The sequence below is a fragment of the Alosa pseudoharengus genome, unplaced genomic scaffold (assembly GCF_046254945.1).
Source record: "Alosa pseudoharengus isolate Yale_2024_CS ecotype anadromous, Long Island Sound unplaced genomic scaffold, YU_APseudo_1.1 YU_APseudo_1.1_scf_11, whole genome shotgun sequence".
NCBI lineage: Eukaryota > Metazoa > Chordata > Actinopteri > Clupeiformes > Clupeidae > Alosa > Alosa pseudoharengus.
This window is the reverse complement of record NW_027468576.1, coordinates 39,602,342-39,624,797: the sequence shown is the minus strand read 5'-3', so window position 1 is coordinate 39,624,797 and position 22,456 is coordinate 39,602,342. Positions and strand designations below refer to the sequence as shown.

The 22,456-nt window shown below is 42.1% G+C and overlaps 1 protein-coding gene across 2 annotated transcripts in view; it reads left to right on the top strand.

Moving 5' to 3' along the window:
• Positions 1-22,456, top strand: part of LOC143117436 (interferon-induced very large GTPase 1-like) — a 55,257-nt gene that overhangs the window by 17,254 nt on the left and 15,547 nt on the right. For both annotated transcript variants that reach the window (XM_076279154.1, XM_076279155.1), the window contains exons 4-6: positions 6,155-6,431; positions 6,844-6,883; positions 6,981-7,244. In XM_076279154.1, coding sequence (XP_076135269.1) covers positions 6,155-6,431; positions 6,844-6,883; positions 6,981-7,244 — 581 coding nt within the window. The remainder of the gene's footprint in view (positions 1-6,154; positions 6,432-6,843; positions 6,884-6,980; positions 7,245-22,456) is intronic.

Here is a 22,456-nt window from a genome sequence, read left to right as displayed (position 1 = left end):
AAGACGGTTTTAAAAGGACGTGACCGAAGCTGAGGCAAGCAATAGGCATATAGGCCCGACGGTAATTGTAAAGCAATTTACAAAAGATTCACTGAACAAAAATGCTTATATGGTACATGAAATTTTAGCTAAAAATGTGGAGAATGCAATGCAATCAAGCATTTTGGACGATGTGGAGAGACAAGCTGGCAGCAGATTAAATGCTCGAGAGAGAAAAATATGCGGTTTTAAAAGGACGTGCAGACCGAAGCTGCAGCAAGCAGGTGATATTTAGAAATGTATTTCACAAAATCCAAGACTAAGAACAGACAGACTATGTAACTGAACACATTGAGGCCAAAAATATTGAGAATTCTACAGGGAATCTTGAAGACAAAGGAGTGAATAGTGGCAAGAGGCAAGCCGAAGGCTGCTGACAAGTGCCCGACGCTATTGTAAAGCAATTTACAAAAGATTCACTGAACAAAAATGCTGATGTGGTACATGAAATTTTAGCTAAAAATGTGGAGAATGCAATGCAATCAAGCATTTTGGACGATATAGCGTATTGGCACAAGCTGGCAGCAGAACAAATGCTCGCTGAGAGAGCGAGAGAAAAAAAGATGCGCATTTAAAACCAGGGCCTAAATTTCAGCGCGGGATTGCGCATAAATTATTATTAAGTATTGAGCATAGCCTACTAATAAAAGTCCCGCAACGCTAGCCATCATAATGCGAGAAATTCCCACACATTTTACAGCGCTGTCTGACATTAATCTAATAATGGAGTGGCCTGAAAGCGGACCAACTCTGACTTCAATTGAACCCCAGAGACACACACGCACGCGCAGGACCACTTTGGGGGTGCCTCTCTCTCTTTGCTCTCTCTCTCTCTCAGCAGGATTTGTCACCGCTAAAGTCAAATTATTATAGCCTATTACGTGCTTCTACATCAACCGCTATCGACAGGAAAGGAAAACAAACGTTTAGCGATCAGGAACCGCAAACACAGAAGCATGACAGCCTATAATATAACGCGAGAGAACATGGATGTGTTCTCCATTTGAGGAACGTTATAATCGATTGCGGACATGAACAGACAGCTACAGACACGGAGCACATAGTAGGCCTACTTTTACTTTCTGTGCGTATTCACGTGAAAGATAATTAGTAGCAAAACAGCGATCAAATATTACATTGCAGTGAGTTTTGTTTTCAAATGTTTTCATGCATGTCCAGATAACGGGTGAGGAATGTTTAGGGGACAGACTATCGTGAATCCTGAATTTATGGCTGGGCAAAGCACAGCACCTTTATTTGGACCATGGCTTGTAGCCTATTCGAGTCAGCTATAGGCCTTCATTTCTTGGGTTTTACTGTGAGACATAGGCCTATACTTTTCGTTTGGAGCAGCATACCGGTAGGCTATCAATGGCATTGGGTCACTATTAAGTTTCATGTATGAAAGAGTGTCGGGATGTCCATCCGCTTATTGCGAGATAAGGCATCCCCTTTCATTCATTCATTCATTCATGGAACGTGTGCTGTGCTGCAAGGGAAACCTTATTCTGTATAGCCAAAGAGGTCTAAGATTTAAGATTTTCTAAGAAGCCTAAATTTAGTTATTTTTTAAATTATGCATGATTTACTTTTTTATAAAATTCGTAGGCTGATGCCTGGCAGCAACAATTGTGTTTAAATGTAGGTTAACCTGGGGCTGCGTGCTACTGGTAGCTTGAGAGCAATGTGTTGGAGACTCATGGTGTAGGACAATGACTTCGTTGGCAACAATATTAAACCAACCAACAATATAAATTATTAAGAAGAGCTATTTTATGAGTTAAATTGAAACAAAACTAGATGTACCGCAGAGCGGTACAAAATATGACCGCCGCCCAGTCCAGCACATTTTTTCCACAAAAAGAAATCACACTGAAAGGCCTATATGATTCTAACTGTCTCACTAAATTGCATTATCCACACTCAATTCTCACTGGTATCTGCTAGACAACAAGTACCAAAACATGATTAGTTCATAGATTTCACATGTAAAATTAATTTTATAAAACCCCACTTCCATCTTGCCTGTTCATAATTCTGAGAAATTCTTGATTGTTTGTGTTATGTTTATGTTATGTGTGTGGGTGTGTGTGTGTGTGAGTGTGTGCGTGCTTGTGTGTGTGCCTGCGTATGTGCCTGTGAATGCAAGCGTACATATGTCTACTGTGTGAGTATGTGTCATACGTATGATTACTGTGAATGTATGTGTGTGTGTGTGTGTATCTGTTTGTGCACATGTGTGCACATGAAATGGGTTAACATGACCCCTGGAGGCAAACATACGGAAAAAAATGGTCATCCTGGGCCCTACAGTTCTCAAGATATTCACAGAGAACTGTGTCTGCCCTACCCTCCTTTCTGGGGGTCCAGTCCAGCGGGGGGGCTACAGATCAAAACGAAAAATGACGGTTCCATGCTATCCATGTGGGGGTATATGCCCACCAAGTTTTGTGTACCTCGGTCTTTCAGTGTCCCGGGAATCCTTGTTGGTGTACGTCACTAAATGTACACATAAATTATTTTATTGTAAGGCCCCCCATGAACGAAAGTACACAAAACTTGGCATGCATTCGGAGGGTGTCATAATGATCCTACACTTTTAATTTTGTGCAGTTTTGACCTTGTCAGCCAGAGATATTGTGATGAAAACACCTAATTTTTTGCTTTTTAATTTTTAACTAGGTGGCACTATACATGAAATAAGTGGTAATGGGATGGGTTGACATGCCCCCTTAAGACCAACATACATAAAAAAAGGTGGACCTCCTAGGCCCTACGGTTCTCAAGATATTCACAGAAAACTGTCTCCGGCCACCTACAGGCCAGTTGGTGTATAGTAACATAAATTAATTTATTGTGTGGCCCCCCATGAACGGAATTCCACAAAATTTGGCGTGCATACAGAGGGTGTCATAATGATCCTACACTTCCAATTTCGTGCAGTTTTGACTATGTTAGGTCACAGATACCTTCAATTACAACACCTCATTTTTACTTTTTTGTGTTTAACTAGGTGGCGCTATACATGAAATGAGTGGTTATGGAATGGGTTGACATGGCCCCTTGAGATCAACATACAAAAAAAAATGGTCCTCCTAAACCCTACGGTTTTCGAGATATTCACAGAAAACTGTGTCTGCCCTACCCTCCTTTCGGGGGGTCCAGTCCAGCGGGGGGGCTACAGATCAAAACGAAAAACGATGGTTCCATGCTATCCATGTGGGGTTACATGCCCACCAAGTTTTGTGTACCCCGGCTTCGCTGCGCAGCGGTCATAATTATACTGGCTTTTATTTGTCCGAATCTGAGGCCCAGCTATAAATAGAATCCCGGCAGTAATTTGAGGATTTAAGTATGCACGTGTGTTTCACGACTTGTGCATTTGAGAGCGCTCTCTCAAGGCTGTAGATGATAATGTTTCATGTAGGGTTCATGTCAGTTAATATAAATCAGAGGTCCCAACCTGCAACAAGTCATTTCAGGGAGGTATCACAAAGCCCCCCCCCCCCCAAAAAAAAAAAAAAAACTTTAGCCTACTTATATACAGATTAATATGTTCAATAATGTCTAGTCAGTGCACTAAAGGAAGGCCTAGATAGAAATTGTGAAAATAAAATATGTAGATTTTGTTAGTTTGGTCTTTTCATGTAGCCTTGGCAACTAGCCATCTAGGTCTGAATAATATGCACATGAATTGACACTTGTTAAACTCACCTCAACATGTCTTTTGCAATCATTTAACCCGCCATGGGCAATGCTAAAGTCACTGTTACAAACAGTGCAGCGTGCAAGACTAGGCCTATCATTATTTTTTACTCTTATGAGACAATAGCCTACACTTTGAAATGGGTCTTACATTTTCATTTTTTTGAGGCACTGACTCTGCCATGACGCTCATGTTCCTATACACTGAAGTGATTACAGTAATTAAGTTCGGGAGAAAAGAGATAAAAGCCTGCCTACACTGAAAACTGATTGGTTGATTTAGCGAAACAGGCCAATCGGGATGCTCTCTGTCTTGGATGCGCTCAGACACACACGCACCACCCCTCTCTCTCTCTCCTGTCGTGTGCGCGCTACACTCAGATGCACACGCGGTCTCGCATGCGCGCTCTTGATCGCTCACTATAGATTCCGGGAGATTTTGCCTAATTTGCGGGCGTCAGGGAGCCGCTATCAATATGCGGGAGACTCCCGGAACTTCCGGGAGACTTGGGATGTCTGTATAAATTAACATTTAAAAACATGTTCAATTATATAATTTTTTTTTCATATATAAGTCGCACCTGACTATAAGTCGCAGGACCAGCCAAACTATGAAAAAAAGTGTGACTTATAGTCCGGAAAATACGGTATGTATTTTTTCTTATATTTCCATTTTTTATTACTTGTATTACATTTTACTTTAGTATACTGATTGTTTGATTTGAATTCCTCTGATTTTAATCACCTCAGTTATCAATCAAAGCAAACGGGAAAAAATAGCAATACAATGATGAAAAACACTCAAATAAATAAATGTGCACATAAGTCTGAATGAAAAGCAGCACTGGTTGAAGCCTGGAAATATTGTAAACAAAGTATCTTAATTTGCTAGTTTATCATAGTCTACTGGTTAGACTGTTCAGTTTCCCCACGTGTGTTTATGTTTCAAATTAATACTTTTTCTCCTTGGGACAGGCCCGTTTGAGTCTGGGAAAAAACTTTTCCGTTTGCATCGGGATTGAGATGATTAGAACTTAGCAGTCAATTTGAATGCAACAGTTTTGAACAAATTCGTGCAGCGTACTAATGATGCTAACCGGATTTAATAGCAATTTAGCCAGTCGTCTTGCACGATTGTGAATGTTTGGATTACATGTGCATGCTGAGGAGGGATGCGCCTGTTGAGAGAGAGAGAGAGAGAGAGAGAGAGAGTGCGCAAGGGGCAAGGACTCATTGAGAGTCTGTGTTGAGGTAGGCCTACTTCTATCGCCTAGCTCTGGTCGAGTTGCACATAGCTACAATGCAAGATATATTTAGCCTATTATTTATGGACAACGTAAGGCGGGAGGTGTGTGTTGCTTTTAATTATCATATGTTCTATCGAACATATTTTTTATTGATATCGATTACATGTCTATTGTGATATATATCGCTATCGTTTTATCGCCCAGCCCTAGTACAGGGTGAACAGGACTGGAGAGAGCACAGTTCCCTGTGGCACTCTGGTGCTGCTGATCACAGTGTCAGAGAGACAGTTCTTCAGTCTGACGAACTGTGGTCGCTCGGTCAGGTAATCTGTAATCCAGGTTACCAGGTGAGCGTCCACACCCATCTGCAAGATCTTGTCTCCCAGTCTGAGGGGTTGGATGGTGTTAAAAGCACTTGAGAAATCAAAGAACATGATTCTCACAGCACTTTTCCCCTTGTCTAGGTGAGAATGTGTCTGTGTAGAAAATAAGTGATGGCATCGTCCACGCCCACTTTCTCCTGGTATGTAAACTGTAACGGGTCTAGTGCATGGCGTACCTGGGGTCTGAGCATACCTAAGACCAGTCGCTCCATTGTCTTCATCACATGTGATGTTAGAGCGACAGGTCTGTAGTCATTAAGCTCACTAGGGTGTGGCTTCTTAGGGAAAGGGGTGAGACATGATGTCTTCCACAGTGTTGGAACTTGTCCAAGGCGTAGACTCAAATTTGAGATGTGCTTCAGTGGCTCCCCCAGTTCAGCAGCACAGGCCTTGAGTAGCCTTGGACACAGTCTGTCAGGCCCCGCTGGTGTGAAGTTTCTTCAACGGTAACAAAGAAATGGGGCAGGAGACAGTACGACAATTCACGCCTAGGGTTTAATTACGTGACAACATATAATACAAAGTAACTTTAACTTTAACGACAACAGAACAAAACACAACGCAAAGCTCCCGCCGCTTCTCTGGAAGGCCAGGCCAAATTTATCCGGCAAGGTGGGACACGCCCCGTACGCTGGCACACCCCCTATCCCGGGACACGCGGGAACAGGCCTAGAGGAGAGGCAGACAAAATAAGTAGTAGAGTGGCTGTAACAGTTGACGCACGCAAACAAGAGCAAACTCATTCATGTGTCAATGAAATTCATGTGTCCTCCTTTGCAGTGTGTCATCTGGAAGAGTGCAGTGTGACGTCTGCCCAAATCCAGCTGTGAAGACCTGTCTGACCTGTAGGGATTCCTACTGTATGACCTGCATCAGACCGCACTACACTGATCCAGATCTGGAGAGACACCTGCTACAGGACCTCCAGGTCCACCAGGGCTGCTGTGAGCAGCACCATAGACAGCTAGAGTTCTACTGCAGAACCGACCAATCAGCAGTCTGCTCACGCTGCTTACTTTACAATCACAAAGGACATGATGTTATCGAGCCGGACATGGTTAGAAATCCCCTGTGGTTTATATTACGGCCCCTGTAGGTTCTAGTGATTTTAGAGTGCCCCTAAGCTCTTCTAAAATCACTGGAACCTACCTTGCTGGAACCTTAGGCCTTATTGCTTTTTCTAAAGTAGTTACCTGGCAAGATTTCATAAAATAAACATACATCAAAGGAAAATATGATTTATTCACAAATAATGATTTCTTTGCCTAGAAATATATTTCTTCTAATTGAATAGTTGCCAAGCAACGCAGAGACACAACAGCTTTAACTTTTGTGTCACAGTAATATAGAATCAAATGTGGTGTATCACTTGTATATCATTTCAGCAAGTTAATAAGATTGGAATTGTTGTGAAACTAACATTTTGTTCAGCTGGTCTGTCAACTAATGTGTTATTCTTGTTTACACAGAGGGAACTTTGGGCACATTGCAGAGTGACCAAAATAGAAGGTATATTTAATGCCTTCCTAAATATTTATCATGAAAAATATGGCAACTTCCAGACCAACAAAGCCTTTTGTTTCCTCTTGACCTCCATCACTCCTAGATGTTCCTCCACCTGGGCTGATCCAGTTCCCCTCAGTGCTGTCAAACACTGTGACTTTAAGGTGGTCACCACCAGAGGGGGCTGCTGGTCCCTACAGGTATAGGGTTACCTGGAGACGAGGCCAAGAGACGCGCAGAATTAAGGTGGCAGGTTCTCAGGTGGAGGTGGGGAGGCTTCTTCCAGGAGAAAAGTACCACTTCAGTGTGGCCACCCTTACTGAAGATGGCCGCCAGAGCACATGTGTGGAGAGATCTGTAGTAACAGGTGAGGACCGACAAATTCCTGTGGTTAGTTTGCAAGTTTTTAGTTGCTCCTGTTCTCACATGCAGACTGCAACTGCACCTGTTATGCTAGTGTGAAGAAATTATTTTGTAGTTCTTCAGTCATAGGCCTATTTAGTGATAAACCAATCACATGCAACCGGCGTTAAATTCTGATCTATTTATTGGCAAGTAAATGCAAACATACCTTTATCATAACAATGGGACATTCTAAATACTGATGTTATATCGGCTGCAAATAGTGTCCAAACACTATAAATATTTCATTGTATATGTTGAGGCTTTATTTCATTATTCAAACTAATTTCTAATCTCAACTTCATGAGTGACAATCATTAATTTAATAGGATTATCTAATCAAAATGACAACAGTGCAACAGTTCAAAACCACAGATGGTCTTATGTTTGTAGGCTACTGCATACCTGCCAACATTTAGCTTTTAAAAAACGGGAGATTTTTCTTTTCTTTCTTTTTTTTTTGGGGGGGGGGGGGAGTGTCAGTGTTTGCACAGAATCAGTGTTTGCATATTTAACATGTTGCATCTGCATTTCAGTCGTTGCTTTTACCTTACCGAAATAGATACGCATGCCAGTTATGTATCCACCTGCTGCCTGGAGCCTTCCTCCAAAACTCCATAGCTGCTCCAAAGACTTCAAACTATTCAACTAGCCCACTTGCTTACGAGACTCAGTGGCTGCGCAGTGTGCACCCGCTTCATTATTTGGGTTGCCAGGTTTTATGACAAAAGGGTGACAAATTGAAAGTATTTTGTAGGCTATGTGTAGGGTGTAAATCATACCCAATATGGTATGGCAGATGAACAGAAATAATGAATGGATCAGTGATTTTAAAATTCAGTTTGATGGTCATGCAAATTACTGGAGTTTCCTGGGAGAACTAACAAAACAGGAGGGTGCTGGGATATGACCTTGAAATACAGGAGAAACCCGGGAAAAACGGGAGTGTTGGCAGTTATGGGCTACTGTTTGCTGGTGCTCCTGCTTTATTAGTAGCCTATATTCCAACCCTCTGTTTCCAATATAAGACACACCATTTTGCTGGTATATCTAGTAGGCTTATGTGCAAATGATTGCCTTTTTGCAAGTTCCAAATATATGGATTATTGCTTGTTATAAAAACGCAATGACCTGAAAGTGTATGGCAAGGCACCATACTGAATGTGATTCAGCGTGACTCATAATCGAACATCACATGTTTTGCTCAAAATATTATTAGCCTACACTCTAAAAAACATTGGGTTAAAAACAACCCAATTTCAACCCAACCACTGGTTAAATACTGGTTGAGTCCAGCACTGTGTTATATTAGCCCCGAAAATTGGGTTGTTTGGTCAACCCAATGAGTTGGGTTGATAGTCTAACCCAAACATTGGGTTATTGTAACAAAACTGTTTTCAACATAACTGTTGGGTTAAACTTGCATAATTGTTGGGTAGACTATATTTTTCAACCCAGCATTTTTGTTATTTTCACTGTCATTTCTGGATTATATTGACCTAATTTATTATTCTTTGTATCTTCTTTTCCTCCTTAATTCAAACACTATTAATTGATAATGATTACAATAAATGTTTGCAAATCATGAATGTTACAATATAATGTTATAAAATCCATCCAATAGCCATGCAATGAAATAAAACAGGTCGACATAATTATTTATTTGACAGTTTATTTTTTGAACAGATAGCTAGACTAGTCTAAAAAGCATGTGATACTTCCATGAAGGCAGGCAGATTCCACCGTCCGTTTTGGGGCTCACCCCTGTCAATCAAAGGGGAAAAAAGAGTGCATTAATCACTGCTATTTACAGAAGTGTATATCAAGTATATTAATAGTAGTCATTGTATCTGGGTAAAATTCCAAAATAGGACATCCCTTCCCTGCAACCACGTTATGCTTGTGTGTAGCACTCGGCTCAATTTACTATATTATAGGTTATGTCTAGTTACTTGGACCAGAATCAGAAGTTTCTAGATAAGACTACTGAAGGTAGATGGATGCAACAAGCTAAAGTTTATGTTAGAATAATGATGACATTTAATAAGTAAAAGGAGTGAATGAATAAAATGGTATAAATAACAATAAGTACAATGAATAGATTGAAATAAATAGAATACAAAGTGCAGTGCAATAAATAACAATATCAGATGTTCTATATACGGTTCTATATTCGGGTGCACCCTTATCTTACCTAAGTTCTAAAATATTCAATGTGATCTTTCAATGGTACAAGAAAATAAAAATATATACAATAAATATTCAGTGTATTATAGTATGTATGTGTATCAATTCAACAAAATGTATTATCAATTTCAACGGTTTAAACAATCAATGTGTCACAATCAATTAATTCAGTTCATTTAGAAGTTATCAGGAGGTTAAGTCAGGGAGTAGTCAAAAGGTCAGTCTGGGTCAGTCTTACAGTCCTACCACAGTGGTGTGAAGGGAAATGAAAGGTGAAGGGAAGTTCAGATTCGGGATTCTGGGAGGCTCGCCATCAATTCAGATCTTTTATCCACTATAAAAAAAAACCTGACCTGTAAATATACAGGCCAGAAACAATCATGTATCCAGGTCTCAGAGTACAAAACATCCAATAAATAGTCACATGTGTAACGTCCTGGCTCGAGGACGAGACAAAAAACAAGGGCACACGCCACACCGCAGAGAAGATTTAACAATAATTTATTGAGAGCGTTTAACATAACCAACCCAAAATAATTAGAAAACCCTGAATATGTCAGTAGAGTCAGTGGTGTAGGCAATGTATGGATGCACTGAGTAATGTAGTGGTGCTAAATAAATTAAAGAAAAGAAATACCAAAACCTACTAAAACCCAGACTTAGGTCTGCTGCTGCCACCAACAACCCTATGCCCGCTCTCCAACCCACAATGCATCAGGGTGCCTTTTAAAGACACCCTGGACACCAGGTGTTCTAACAATTAATCAATTAAAAGTGCTGATGGGCAGGCCAAGCTGATGAGGACGCCATGTACTCGTCACACCCTCCCCCATAGAACAGGGGTCCCACCATGGAACCCTGCACAGTCCAAACCCCAGCCTCATCCTCCTGCACACACATTTTACAGGAAGCAAAAGAACAACATTAGTGCACAGACAAAGATGAGAATGAACAGAACCATACAAAAACAACCCATCACCAGACATTAATGCACAACGAGGAACAAGTCGGAGACAGAATACCCATCACCCATTACCAAAAGAATAGGACAGTGCAACCTTATCTTCTGACCCCTTGATGTGCGCAATGACAAGACAGTGTGACAAAAAACAAACAACCCTGAGTAGGTATGATTTTCAACTGACTACGCCACACCCCTTTGCCCGGTGCAAAGCTCTCCTCCTCTCCACCAACTATGGGCAAACTACTACCTCTGTTTAAACAGTTGCTGCGTTGCCGCCAGCGATATCTAATTTTTAATCTCCTGTGTGAAAGAACTCGAGTTTTTCGTGCAGCCAGGTGTCCAGACTGTTCATGTGTAACCTGGAGCACAGAATTGCGATACTTGGTAGGCACAACGACTTGAACATTTTGTGGTCCAACCGATTGTTCCCCATGTGGAACTGACTTGCACCCCAGTACCCCACTCTGCACAACATCACCATGCGCAGCACTAGACGCACCAACACCAGAAAAACCAGGGGCGAACTTTTCTAACAAGGGCAAATCTTTTTGTTCCTTGCCAAAATCAGACAAAAGAGACGGCAAATTAGCACGGTCAAGCACAGGCGACACACTAGATGTCGACTCAGACTCCTTCGCATCATCAGCTTTAGCAGTGCTGTTTGTAGCACATGTTACCATGCCCACTGCTTCAACATTAGGCACAAGATCCTGGTCTGGACCAGCAGGACCCTGAGGAAAAACCACAGGACAAGATGACGAACCCCACACACGTTCACCTGCAAGTCCATTACCCAAAATCACCTGCACCCCCGCAACAGGCAAAGCTGGCTGTACCCCAAGCACAACTTCTCCCTGCACCAAATCAGATCTTAGGGTAAGTTTGTGGACAGGAACAGACAAGACGTTAAGACCCATTCCCTGCACCAACACACAGACTCGCGTATCTGATTGCTGAGAAAAAGGCTAAACGGATTGCAATATAAAGGACTCAACTGATCCAGTATCTCGTAGGATCTTCACTGGAACACACTCATTACAGCCTGCAAGAGATACCGAACCTTCGGTGATAAAAGGGAAAAATGACACGTTAGGACCCAACATATTTAGCTTCTCTAGAGTTCCCAATTGCTTCTCATCACCAGCAAAAGGAACTGGCGCTGCCTAAGCGCTAGGTTTAACATGTGCATTACCGGGATGTTCTGGCCTATATCTCAGTGCCGGACAGTCTCTCTTCCAATGACCCCTTTCTCTACAATAATTGCACACCAAATCAAAATCTGAGCTACCATTAAACGTAGGAGAACGAGAACGAATAGGTTGCCTGAAACGCGCATCAGAAGTATGCCGTTCAGAAAAAAAAACAGTATGGGTTAATACAAAATCATCAGCCAACCTTGCAGCCTCCTCAACAGATTGAATAGCATGTTCATTAATGAAGGTAACGACTCGATCAGGTACAGAATTTTTTAACTGTTCCAAAACAATGAGATTGGACAGCTCACGGAAAGTGCTTACTCCTTGGGCAGAACACCAACGAGTAAAGTGTTTATTCAGATCACGCATGAACTCCAAATGCGTCTGCTCAGTTTCCTTTTTACTCGAACGAAAACGTACACGGTAAGCCTCTGGCACAAGCTCGTAAGATTTTAATACAGCCTCTTTCACCTTCGCGTAGTATTTACAATCTTCATTATTTAAAGAAGAATAGGCTTCTTGCGCCCGCCCAGTTAAAACACAAGAGAGCAAGAGTGTACGTTCAGTGTCAGACCAACGCCTGGCTTCCGCAACACGCTCAAACAGTGTGAAGAAAATGTCTGGATCTTTTTCATTGAACTGTGGAACCAATCTCAAATTCTGTGTCGTATCAGACGAGCCTACAGAAAATTCGTTAACTGCTGAATCTGGCAGAGTACCCTCCTTAACCATACTTAATTTAAGATGCTGCATATCTAAACGTGCCTTCTCTAACTGCACTTTAGACATTTCGGCCTCATATCTCAGTTTATCACGCTGAATCTGGAGCAACAACAAATCTTTCTGCTGATCAAAAGACAACGCGCTGCCCTGTGGCTTTTCAGGCGGCAAACTCGGAGAAGCTTCGGCCAATATTCCTTTCTCAATTAAACTCAAGCGTAACCTACGTTTAATGGCATCCTTTTTCTTTTCACTAATCGTCAGTTCATAATGCCCTGCAATTTTCAACAATTCATCCTTTGTGCAACTATGAAACACCTCCCAAGACGGAGAACTCACAAACTCGTCGGCAGTCATAATCAAATCCAGCTAGTGCCAAAGGAAAATACTACCAAATAATGTGCGACTAATTTGGAGCGCTCCCCAACTACCTACCCAAAAAGTACTCACTACTATAAACCTAACTCTTCATGCGGCTACCGATGAGGGGTATTTGTGCACGGGTAAGAGCAACCGAAAAAGAACCTTTATCTTCGGCAGCGGCTCTCACACTGATTCCAGCAGAGATCGGAACGCGACAGTAAAATCTGCAACGAACCTCACAGCGCGGAAGTGCCCCCGAGCAAATGCTTCTACTCACCTTCACCGCAACACTATACCCCAGCCCCGATGTGCCTCAAAGGAAGCACACTACACCTCACAGGGGAGTTAACTCCAAACAGACAACGTATTATTATTTATTTGCACATAAATGATAGTACTTACCTTACAGCAATACCGGCACACGTCCTCAAAACGCCAGAACAAACAAACGACTTCCAAAAGTGGGCGCGTCCCTACCGCAACAAACTATCAAACCAATTAGGCCTACCGCTCTTTCAATTAACAAAACTTCCAATCGGTATCAACCAATAGGAAGCAAACAAAACCACTGCCTACGCAGATGGACCAACAAAGAACAAGTAGCCTACAAACAAAGATCAGACCAACGCACCGGGTTCTCTCAAGAAGTTTAAACTAACCGGACTCGAGCCCCCATTTGTAACGTCCTGGCTCGAGGACGAGACAAAAAACAAGGGCACACGCCACACCGCAGAGAAGATTTAACAATAATTTATTGAGAGCGTTTAACATAACCAACCCAAAATAATTAGAAAACCCTGAATATGTCAGTAGAGTCAGTGGTGTAGGCAATGTATGGATGCACTGAGTAATGTAGTGGTGCTAAATAAATTAAAGAAAAGAAATACCAAAACCTACTAAAACCCAGACTTAGGTCTGCTGCTGCCACCAACAACCCTATGCCCGCTCTCCAACCCACAATGCATCAGGGTGCCTTTTAAAGACACCCTGGACACCAGGTGTTCTAACAATTAATCAATTAAAAGTGCTGATGGGCAGGCCAAGCTGATGAGGACGCCATGTACTCGTCACAACATGAAATAAAATTAAATCAATAAATAAATTATATGAAACTGGTCTATGTTAAAAGGTATATTAAACATTACCGGAGTTCAAGCTAGCGTTAGGCTTTTATGGTGCTGCACCAGTAGTAGCTCTAGTAGCAAACCTAGCTTAGCATAAACTTTTAACGGAAAAAACGAACTCACCGAAGCCAGCATTCAATGCAGTACAGGCAGTTCAGAAAGTTGCAGTTCTGTTTGAAGTTTTGTCTTCTGAATGTCTACGGTCATAATTATGTCTACATTACTATTTATGTATTTAGTCTTGTTCTAATCTTGTAGATATTTCAGTTAAATATGTACCTTCAATCCATTCGATTTAACGTTAGTCCTGTCAATCGTTTTCCCTCCGGTCAGGTTTATGTTCTCGTTCAGGTTTCTATATCATATTAATTTCATTACTAATCATGTTTATCATATTACACAATGTTCTAACTTATTATTGGATCAAATAGTTACCTTTTCTCTTCTTATTGAGTTCTTATTGATAGATTATTCTCGTTGGTTCGTGATAGTTCGTGTTGGTCGTGTCTTTCGTTTGATTTCGTCCAAAAGTTTTTCTGTGGTTGCTGTGGAGACGCAGGGGTCGCGCTCTCATTGGCCAGCTGGCTTTTAAAATTTAACCCTTATTGCACCGGGCTACACCCTCCCCCCTTGAACCCATGCACGTCCCGTTGCATGAATGACCGGGCTGAGTGAGGATCACAGGGACTGAGGGACAGGAGAGTGAATCAGGGCCATCACTTTCAGATAGAGCATCTGTGTAAGCTACAGTTAGGCCATGAAAAAGGGCTTGGACAATTGAGATCAAGGGTTTTCTTTCAAGGGCTCTCTTCTTTGTCTCTGTGACCGTCTTGGAAGGTTCTCCTGTATGTCTGAGGTCTCTGGACAGAGTTTAGGTCCTGACTCCACGAGTCCATAACTGGGCTCTGGATAAATGGGCAATGAACTGGAGTTGTCCAAAAGCTGACGGGGAGCTGCAGAGGGACAGTCGTGTACAGTTTGTACTACATCCGTTACTTCCAGTGGGTAGGTCCCAGGCAAGCTGCTGGGAGCAGGGAGGGAGTCGGAGGGGGCCTTTACAGTAGAGCTTGAGGGTTGATTCACAGAACTCAGCGCGGAGGGGACTGCATCTTCAGGAGGCTGACCCGGGCTGTACACCAGATAATCCTCGAGCTGATGAGGGACAGGGACAGAGCCAAACGTATCCTCAGAAAGCAGGGCTGGAGAAGACTCTAGACAGACCTCGGGCCGGTGAGGCACAGGTTCAGTAGATGCGCCGGGGGTTTGAATACCATCTGTCCCAGATGATGGATTGTCGTAGTGGGATGTAAATTGACTAGAACTGTGACATGGACGTTCCTCAATTAAGGGGGCTAAAGAGGAGGCTAAAGGGGAGGCTAAAAACTCATCTTCAGAATCACTTGACTCAGTGGCTTCTGTCTCACATTCAGGAACACTCTGACGTGTCTTGACTCGCTGAGTGGGCTTGGGGTCTGGGGGCAGCTCTTCTACTTCCTCTGGCACAGGGAGGAAGCCACAAGGAAGAAGGAGATCGCGGTGCAAGGTGCGCATGGGGCCATCTCGGGACTCTACCTTTACTGTGTAGACTGGAAGGTCTCCGGCACGCTTAACCACAACATGGATGTCTTTTTCCCATTTGTCCGCTAGTTTGTTCTTGCCACGCAGTCTCACATTTCTCACCAACACTCTATCTCCGATCTCAAGGATGGAAGTGGTAATTTTCTTGTCAAAGTGGGATTTATTTCTATCAGCAACTTTCTGAGCATTGCGAGAGGCCAATTGGTAACTTTCCTCTAGTCGAGATTTGAGATTTTGCACATACTGCGAATGGGATTTTTCTTGGTTTTCTTTAAAGGGTAAACCAAATGCTAGGTCAAACATCAACTCATATGGGGTGAATCCGGTTACATCATTCTTGGTACAATTGTAGGCGTGTACTAAGGGTTTAACAAACTCCTTCCAGTGGGACTTTTGCTTGTATTCTAGGGTACCTAACATGCTCAGCAATGTTCTATTGAATCTCTCAACTGGGTTACCCCGTGGGTGGTATGGGGTAGTTCTGATCTTATGTATTCCTGATACTTCACACAGCTCCTTAACCCTTAGAACCCGATTGACGCAAAGTGCGTCAAAAAACACACCCCTTCTTCTCTGTTACATTGCTCCGGAACGGTTCATCGCAGCGAGATGAAACCTTTATTGCACGACAGAGCAGAAGTGGGGCTTTCCAACGAGACTACACACTTGTCTGTACGATCAAGTATGAAAATTTAAAAAAATCATGAAATTAAATCAAATTGCATCATATTTACAGTCTATACTTCTCTGCGTTCACCTGCACACACATTACTCTGGTTTGAATTACTCGCGAACCCGTGATTGCATCGATATGGCAAGCATATCAGATGAAAGAGGGGGCACAGGGCTATCCATTGGTACCATGTTTATCGATCCTTCGGGCTTATAAAACTAGACGAAGTGACTGCAAAATAATAACGTCATGTACACAAACCAAGCTGCACACTCATTACTCTCGTTTGAATTACTCGCGGACCCGTGATCGCATAGATATGCCACGCTTGTCAGATGAAAGAGGAGACTCAGAGCTATCATTTGATACCAAGTACATCCTTCTGGGTTATAAAACAGACGAAGTGACAGCAAAATAATAACTTCATATAGCTGGACTTACCCCACGTTTTTGTCTGTTCTTGTGGCAAAGCATGTTTATAATCCAATGCTATCATGTGTTTCTCTATGGCAAAGCATGTTCATATTCCGGTTTTGAGATCCTAGCAAATTCCTGCATGGCATCCAATTCAAGGCATACATTGCATCCCAATTTGTTCAGCAAATAAACACCTTTTTTGCCTTTACTTTGTTCATGGCATTGCAGTAAAAAGTTGAGAATTAATATGACAGCATACACACAGGCACGCAGGCTAACACGTAACCTCGGGTCAAGTCAGGTCAGATCAGTTCGTGTCACAGATATGGAGCTCAGAAAGGTCACTATAAAAAATGCCATTTATTTCCGTAAATCACACAGCAAATATTTCTGTAAATTGCTCAGCCCCAGAGTATCCCTCCAACATGGCAATTATATTGCCCAATTCAGGACAGTCTGCCCTACAACCACATGAAATGCATGTAGAGCTGTGAGCTTGCTGTGGTGAGATACATGTCGAAATATAAGAATTTTTATAATACACTTTTTATATTTTAATTCTTTAAAAATCAAAATAAAATCAATGCTAGTATTAATACATGAAATGATGGCAGATCTGAATAGCATAGACTCTCCTGAAAAAAACAATATAGAATATATGTGTGGGGCACTTACAATGACCAGAATAAATCCTTATGAATAAAGGTAGTGAAAATGCCCTAAAAACAGCTTAGGGTTCTAAGGGTTAATTAGACGACATTCAAACTCAGGCCCTTGGTCAGTTCTCGCTTTTTGATTGGGTGTGGGGATAGCAACTGCAAATTTGGTGAAGTGATCTGTTATCACTAGAATGTCCTTTGTGTTACTACTATCAGGCTCAATAGTAAGGAAGTCCATACAGACAAGTTCTAAAGGTCTTGATGTTCTAATATTCACAAGAGGGGCTGCTCTTTCGGATTGACTCTTCCTTCGCACACATCGATCACAAGTCTTTATTTTGTGTTCTATGTCAGCTGACATTCTTGGCCAGTAGAATCTGTTTCTAACAAGATCTAGTGTCCTATCAATTCCCATGTGTCCCATGTCATTGTGCAAACTATGCAAAACAGTTTCTCTGAGTTCTTCAGGAAAAACAAGTTGATATGTGGTGTGACCTGCATCATGTCTTTTGCGGTACAGAACCCCATCGTGCAATTCCAGTTTATTCCACTCCCGCAACAAAAGAGGGAGGTCGGGGAGCTCTTTGCGCACTGTGGGAGGTGGTTTTTCTCCACATTCCATTTGAGCAATCACTTCTCTGATGGTACAGTTTGCTCTCTGCTTTTCTTGAAGTTCAAACTGTGAGAAGGAGGGGATGGTTGGTAACCCATGGTCACTCTCGGTGGCATAGCTCTCTGGAAGGGCATCTGCAGAGACAGCAAGAGACTCAACAAGAGTAATACCACAGTCACTGTAGTGCTGGTCGTGTGAAACTTTAACAAGACTGCTCTCACAGACGGCTTTCACAACATCCACATCCTGGTCAATGTCACCCATGGGCTCTGTATCGTCCAGATGAAACTGAGTGAAGTGCCGGATTCGTTCTTGCTCTTTCTTGGAATGACTGTCATTTAAGAGTTGGCCATGTGGTCTTCTGGACAGGGCATCTGCATCAATATTCTGTTTGCCAGCTCTGTACTGGAGTTTAAATGTGAAGTTTGACAATGCTGCAAGCCATCTATAGCTGGTGGCATCCAATCTGGCAGTGGTGAGTATGTATGTCATTGGGTTACTGTCGGTGAAAACAGTGAACTGGGTTCCATAAAGATAGTCATGGAATTTTTCTGTCACAGCCCATTTGAGGGCAAGAAATTCTAATTTGTGAGCTGGATAGCGTGATTCACTTCTTGACAGTCCTCTACTGGCAAAAGCTATGGCTCTCAATCTCCCTTCCTGTTCCTGATACAATGCAGCTCCAAGGCCGGTGGTACTTGCATCGGTGTGTAAGACATATGGTAGCTTGGGGTCTGCAAAACCAAGAACTGGGGCTGAGGTAAGTTTCGAGATGATGTTATCAAATGCTTCTTGGCAGGCTTGAGTCTAGGGGTGGGCGATATATATCGTCATTGTTGTTTTAACGATGTGCAAATTTACATTATCGAGTATTTAAATTACTTATGGGGGAAAAACACTCGAAATCACGCATTGAAACCCCATACATTCACAAATCCAGGAGGTGTATGCAAGAGAAGCCCCGTTGCAGCAGAGCAAGTGTCACATGATCCCTAGTGGGTCCACGTTGTCACACGCAGGTCTAATGTTTATTTTGTGTAGCGAGATCAAGACGTAGCCTACAAGGGATTTTGTGCAGCTACTTCTGTTCACGTAGCATTTTTCCTACATGGTATTATATGGTGAGAAAACATTTGCCTTTGAGTATTTTAGTAGTCAGTTGTAAACAAAGAACTCTTCTCATGTAACCCTTTTGTAAATGGACTAAAAGTTCGCTCTAAATATCTACGTGTATCGATTATGCTAACCGTTAGCATCTCTATGGGATTTCTCATATACATTAGCCATAAGCTAACGCATTAGTTTCTATTCTCTAACTTGGAATGCTAGCCTACATGATTTCTCTTAAACAAAACATCGAAGGGAATAACTGAGATGTACTCTGTTGGTCTGCTTAGTTTTACAGTGAATCCTAAGTAAAGGTTTTTGAAAGGAACTTCAGCTTCAGACTTTCTCTTGAGACACTGTTAGGCCTAGTCATCTTCTCTAATGTAGCTGGCTAGACCATTGCCACACACTCAGGGGCAAAATTGGAAATGTGTCATAGTGACAATGCATTGGTTGATTTGGTTAAAAAGTCACAGGTTAGGTTATTGGTTATTATTGTATTGACGCTATTCATAGATAATGAGCTGTAAACTAACTCAGACTTTTACAATTTTTTTTAAAGGATATCGACTAATTATCGTTATCGTCAAAATTACAAAAAATATCGAGATATTATTTTTTGTCCATATCGCCCACCCCTAGTTGAGGGCTTAAAACACCATCGAGTGTCTATTTCCTGTCACGTCCATAACGCTGATAAAATGCCATGTATTCTTAGGATGTAAATGATTATATGAAATTTGAGGGTTTGTCAGTATTCAGAGGACAGAAGTTACATTAAAGGTTAATTTTAATTAATTAAATTTAATTAATTAATTGTAATTAATTTAATTAATTCACTGATACTTATTTGCTCTAAGGCATTTTGTTTACCAATATGAGTCGAACTGTCACATCTATAATGCTGGAACTGCCCAGGTATTGCTCAACACTACCAAATCTTTTATTAATCAACATTCAGCCTAAGACTAAAACTAAAAGATTTCAGATGGCTAAAATATAACTAAAACTAAATGGTGTGTTATTCAAAAGGATGCAGGATTGGGGGCAGTTTTGTGACAGGAGAAGGATGGGTTACGGCAACCAATAGCCTTTGCTAGCCGGGGCTTGTGGCCAAGTGAGAGGAACATGTCAAATTATAGTGCCATGAAACTCAAACTCCTTGCAGTCAAGTGGGCAATCACGGAAAAAATTGCGAGTATCTCCTGGGCAACATGTTCACCGTGTACACTGACAACAATCCCCTCCAATACCTGCAGTCAGCGAAACTGAGCACTTGCCCTCTTTCGTTACAACATCAAATATCATCCTGGGAGAGCTAATCGCAATGCTGATGCCCTTTCTAGGCTTCCCACAAAACCCACTAACACTTTGCGATCTGTGTCACACGGCCTGGACGTCTCCCTGCCGATTGTCATAATTCTTAATTCTTAAACTGCTCTACTTACTCTATTTTCTATTTTACACGAGTAGTCGGTGAGGTTGCTGCTTTTAAAAGTGTTGATGATTTCGTCCCAGTCGAGAGCAGCGGTCAGATCTCTCTCAAACGTCAACAGGTAAAGTGAGTTTAGGCGAGTGGTGAGCATGGTGCTTCTATTTGCCGTTTTAATTCTCTTCACACTGGAGAAAACTCGCTCGACTGTGCAGGATGTCATTGGAAGTGTGATCAAAGCTTTGATGAAGCTATGGACATTCGGAAAAACGTCCTCGTTACATATATCAATCAGCTCGACCAGACTTTTAAATGTTTCTCCTCTTTGTCGCCTCCTGTCAGCATGCCGCAGAAACACTGAAAGCTCAGACTCAGTCACTTTGATATTAAAACGCTTTCCTGCATCATTGAGATTGTTTTTTATTTTGGCCAAGCTGTTGTCAGTATTGTCATATGTAGGCGACAAGAGAGCGGCTGCAGATCTCATCAGACCATAAGTGTCAGACTGGAACCGGGTGCTAAGTTCATTAAGCTGACAGTCTAATAGTTCATTTGCAATTGCTCGCAAGTCACTGTCATTCCTGACCCTTTTCGATTTTCCCAATGAGGTAGTAACTACACTTCCATCAAATCGACTTGGTAGCTTTCTTGAGCGGGGGGGCATATATGTATCCCAATGTTCTATATCATTATTCACCATAATTGTATCCGTCATTGCCAACATCTTTGAGAAAGCACTTTCCCCAGAGCGCATGTCTGTCAATGCTTGTTTAAGATTTTCAATTAAATCCACTGTGTCTGTCACTGAGAGGTTGACGGACTGGAGGCCTTTTGTTGCAAAGTCTGATTTGTTGAACAATTCCTTAAAAAGTACCATGAGAAATATGAATTTCTTTGTTCTCATCTGCTGTAATGACTGAGCATCAATTTCAGTCTGTCCTCCCTCTTCTGCGTATTCTGACAGTACTTCCAGGATTACGTCATAAAGAACTCACTGTTGTCGATCTTGAGGCCATTCTTGTGTCACATCCTCGTTCCAATTCCAGTGGTCTCTGGTCGGGCCGCATTTGTCTTTGTGCGTCAATGAAACGAGCGTGGCGTTCACTACCACACATAAAAGTGTGCAAGTTGTTCACCGTTTGAAAAACGTTTTGACATCTGCCGACGTCCTTGCCACAGCTGCTAGGACTAGATTCAGTCTATGACAATGTACGTACACAGCATTTCGAAAAGTGCTCGTGAGGATGGCTTGAACACCCCCCTTATGTCCAGCCATAACAGATGCACCATCAAAACCGAATCCAACACACTCAAAAGGTGTCAGAATGTCCATTATTTTCTTAGAAATGGCCTGAGCTGTCATCTTGCCTGTGTCTACAAGGCCAACTGCTTGCTCCTTCACTGTGCCCATGTACACATATCTTAAACACACGGCCACCAGTTGCTTTTTTGATATGTCCTTACATTCGTCAGCTAGGATCGCATAGAAAGTTCCCTCTCTATTCACTTCGTGTTTTATGCGTCGTAGCAGTAGAGTGGATGCAGCTTCTAGTAGATCATTTTGGATCTCATGACTAAGCATTTTTGCATTATCAGGTAGAGCATCCAAACGTGCTTATATTTCTGGTGTATGCCTGCAAAGAAGTCTAAACAGTTCAAGAAATTGCCTGCATTTATCATCATTTTCCTTGTATCCACGCAAAGGAATTTCTTGCTTTGCGCATGTGAGCAAAACGTCAAGTAGGCCTATGGCTTGTTTATGCTCTCGATTTCTCTGTATAATCTCACCTTGTCTGCCCTCTGTGTTAACAAGCTGGTGGAGGATTGTGCCACGGTCAGACATAGATTCCCTAAAGTTGTTACATTTCTCCAAAGCAAACTTACAGTATGAGCTTTGCTGCTTTCATGCTTAGAATAAGCGTTATCGATGTGTTTCCAGTCTCCAGTATCGGTGGTGACTCAAACTCTTTTGCAGCTAAGATATTGAAATATTGACGTCTGTTTTGCCATAGCAATTAAATGAATTACACAACATAGCTAATTACACTTCACCATCTTCTGCATCTGGATTAACAAACAAAGTGTGTGTGTGTGACAAGCTTACGTGTGAGCTAGTGCCTCTTAACAGACGTTGGTGATTGGTT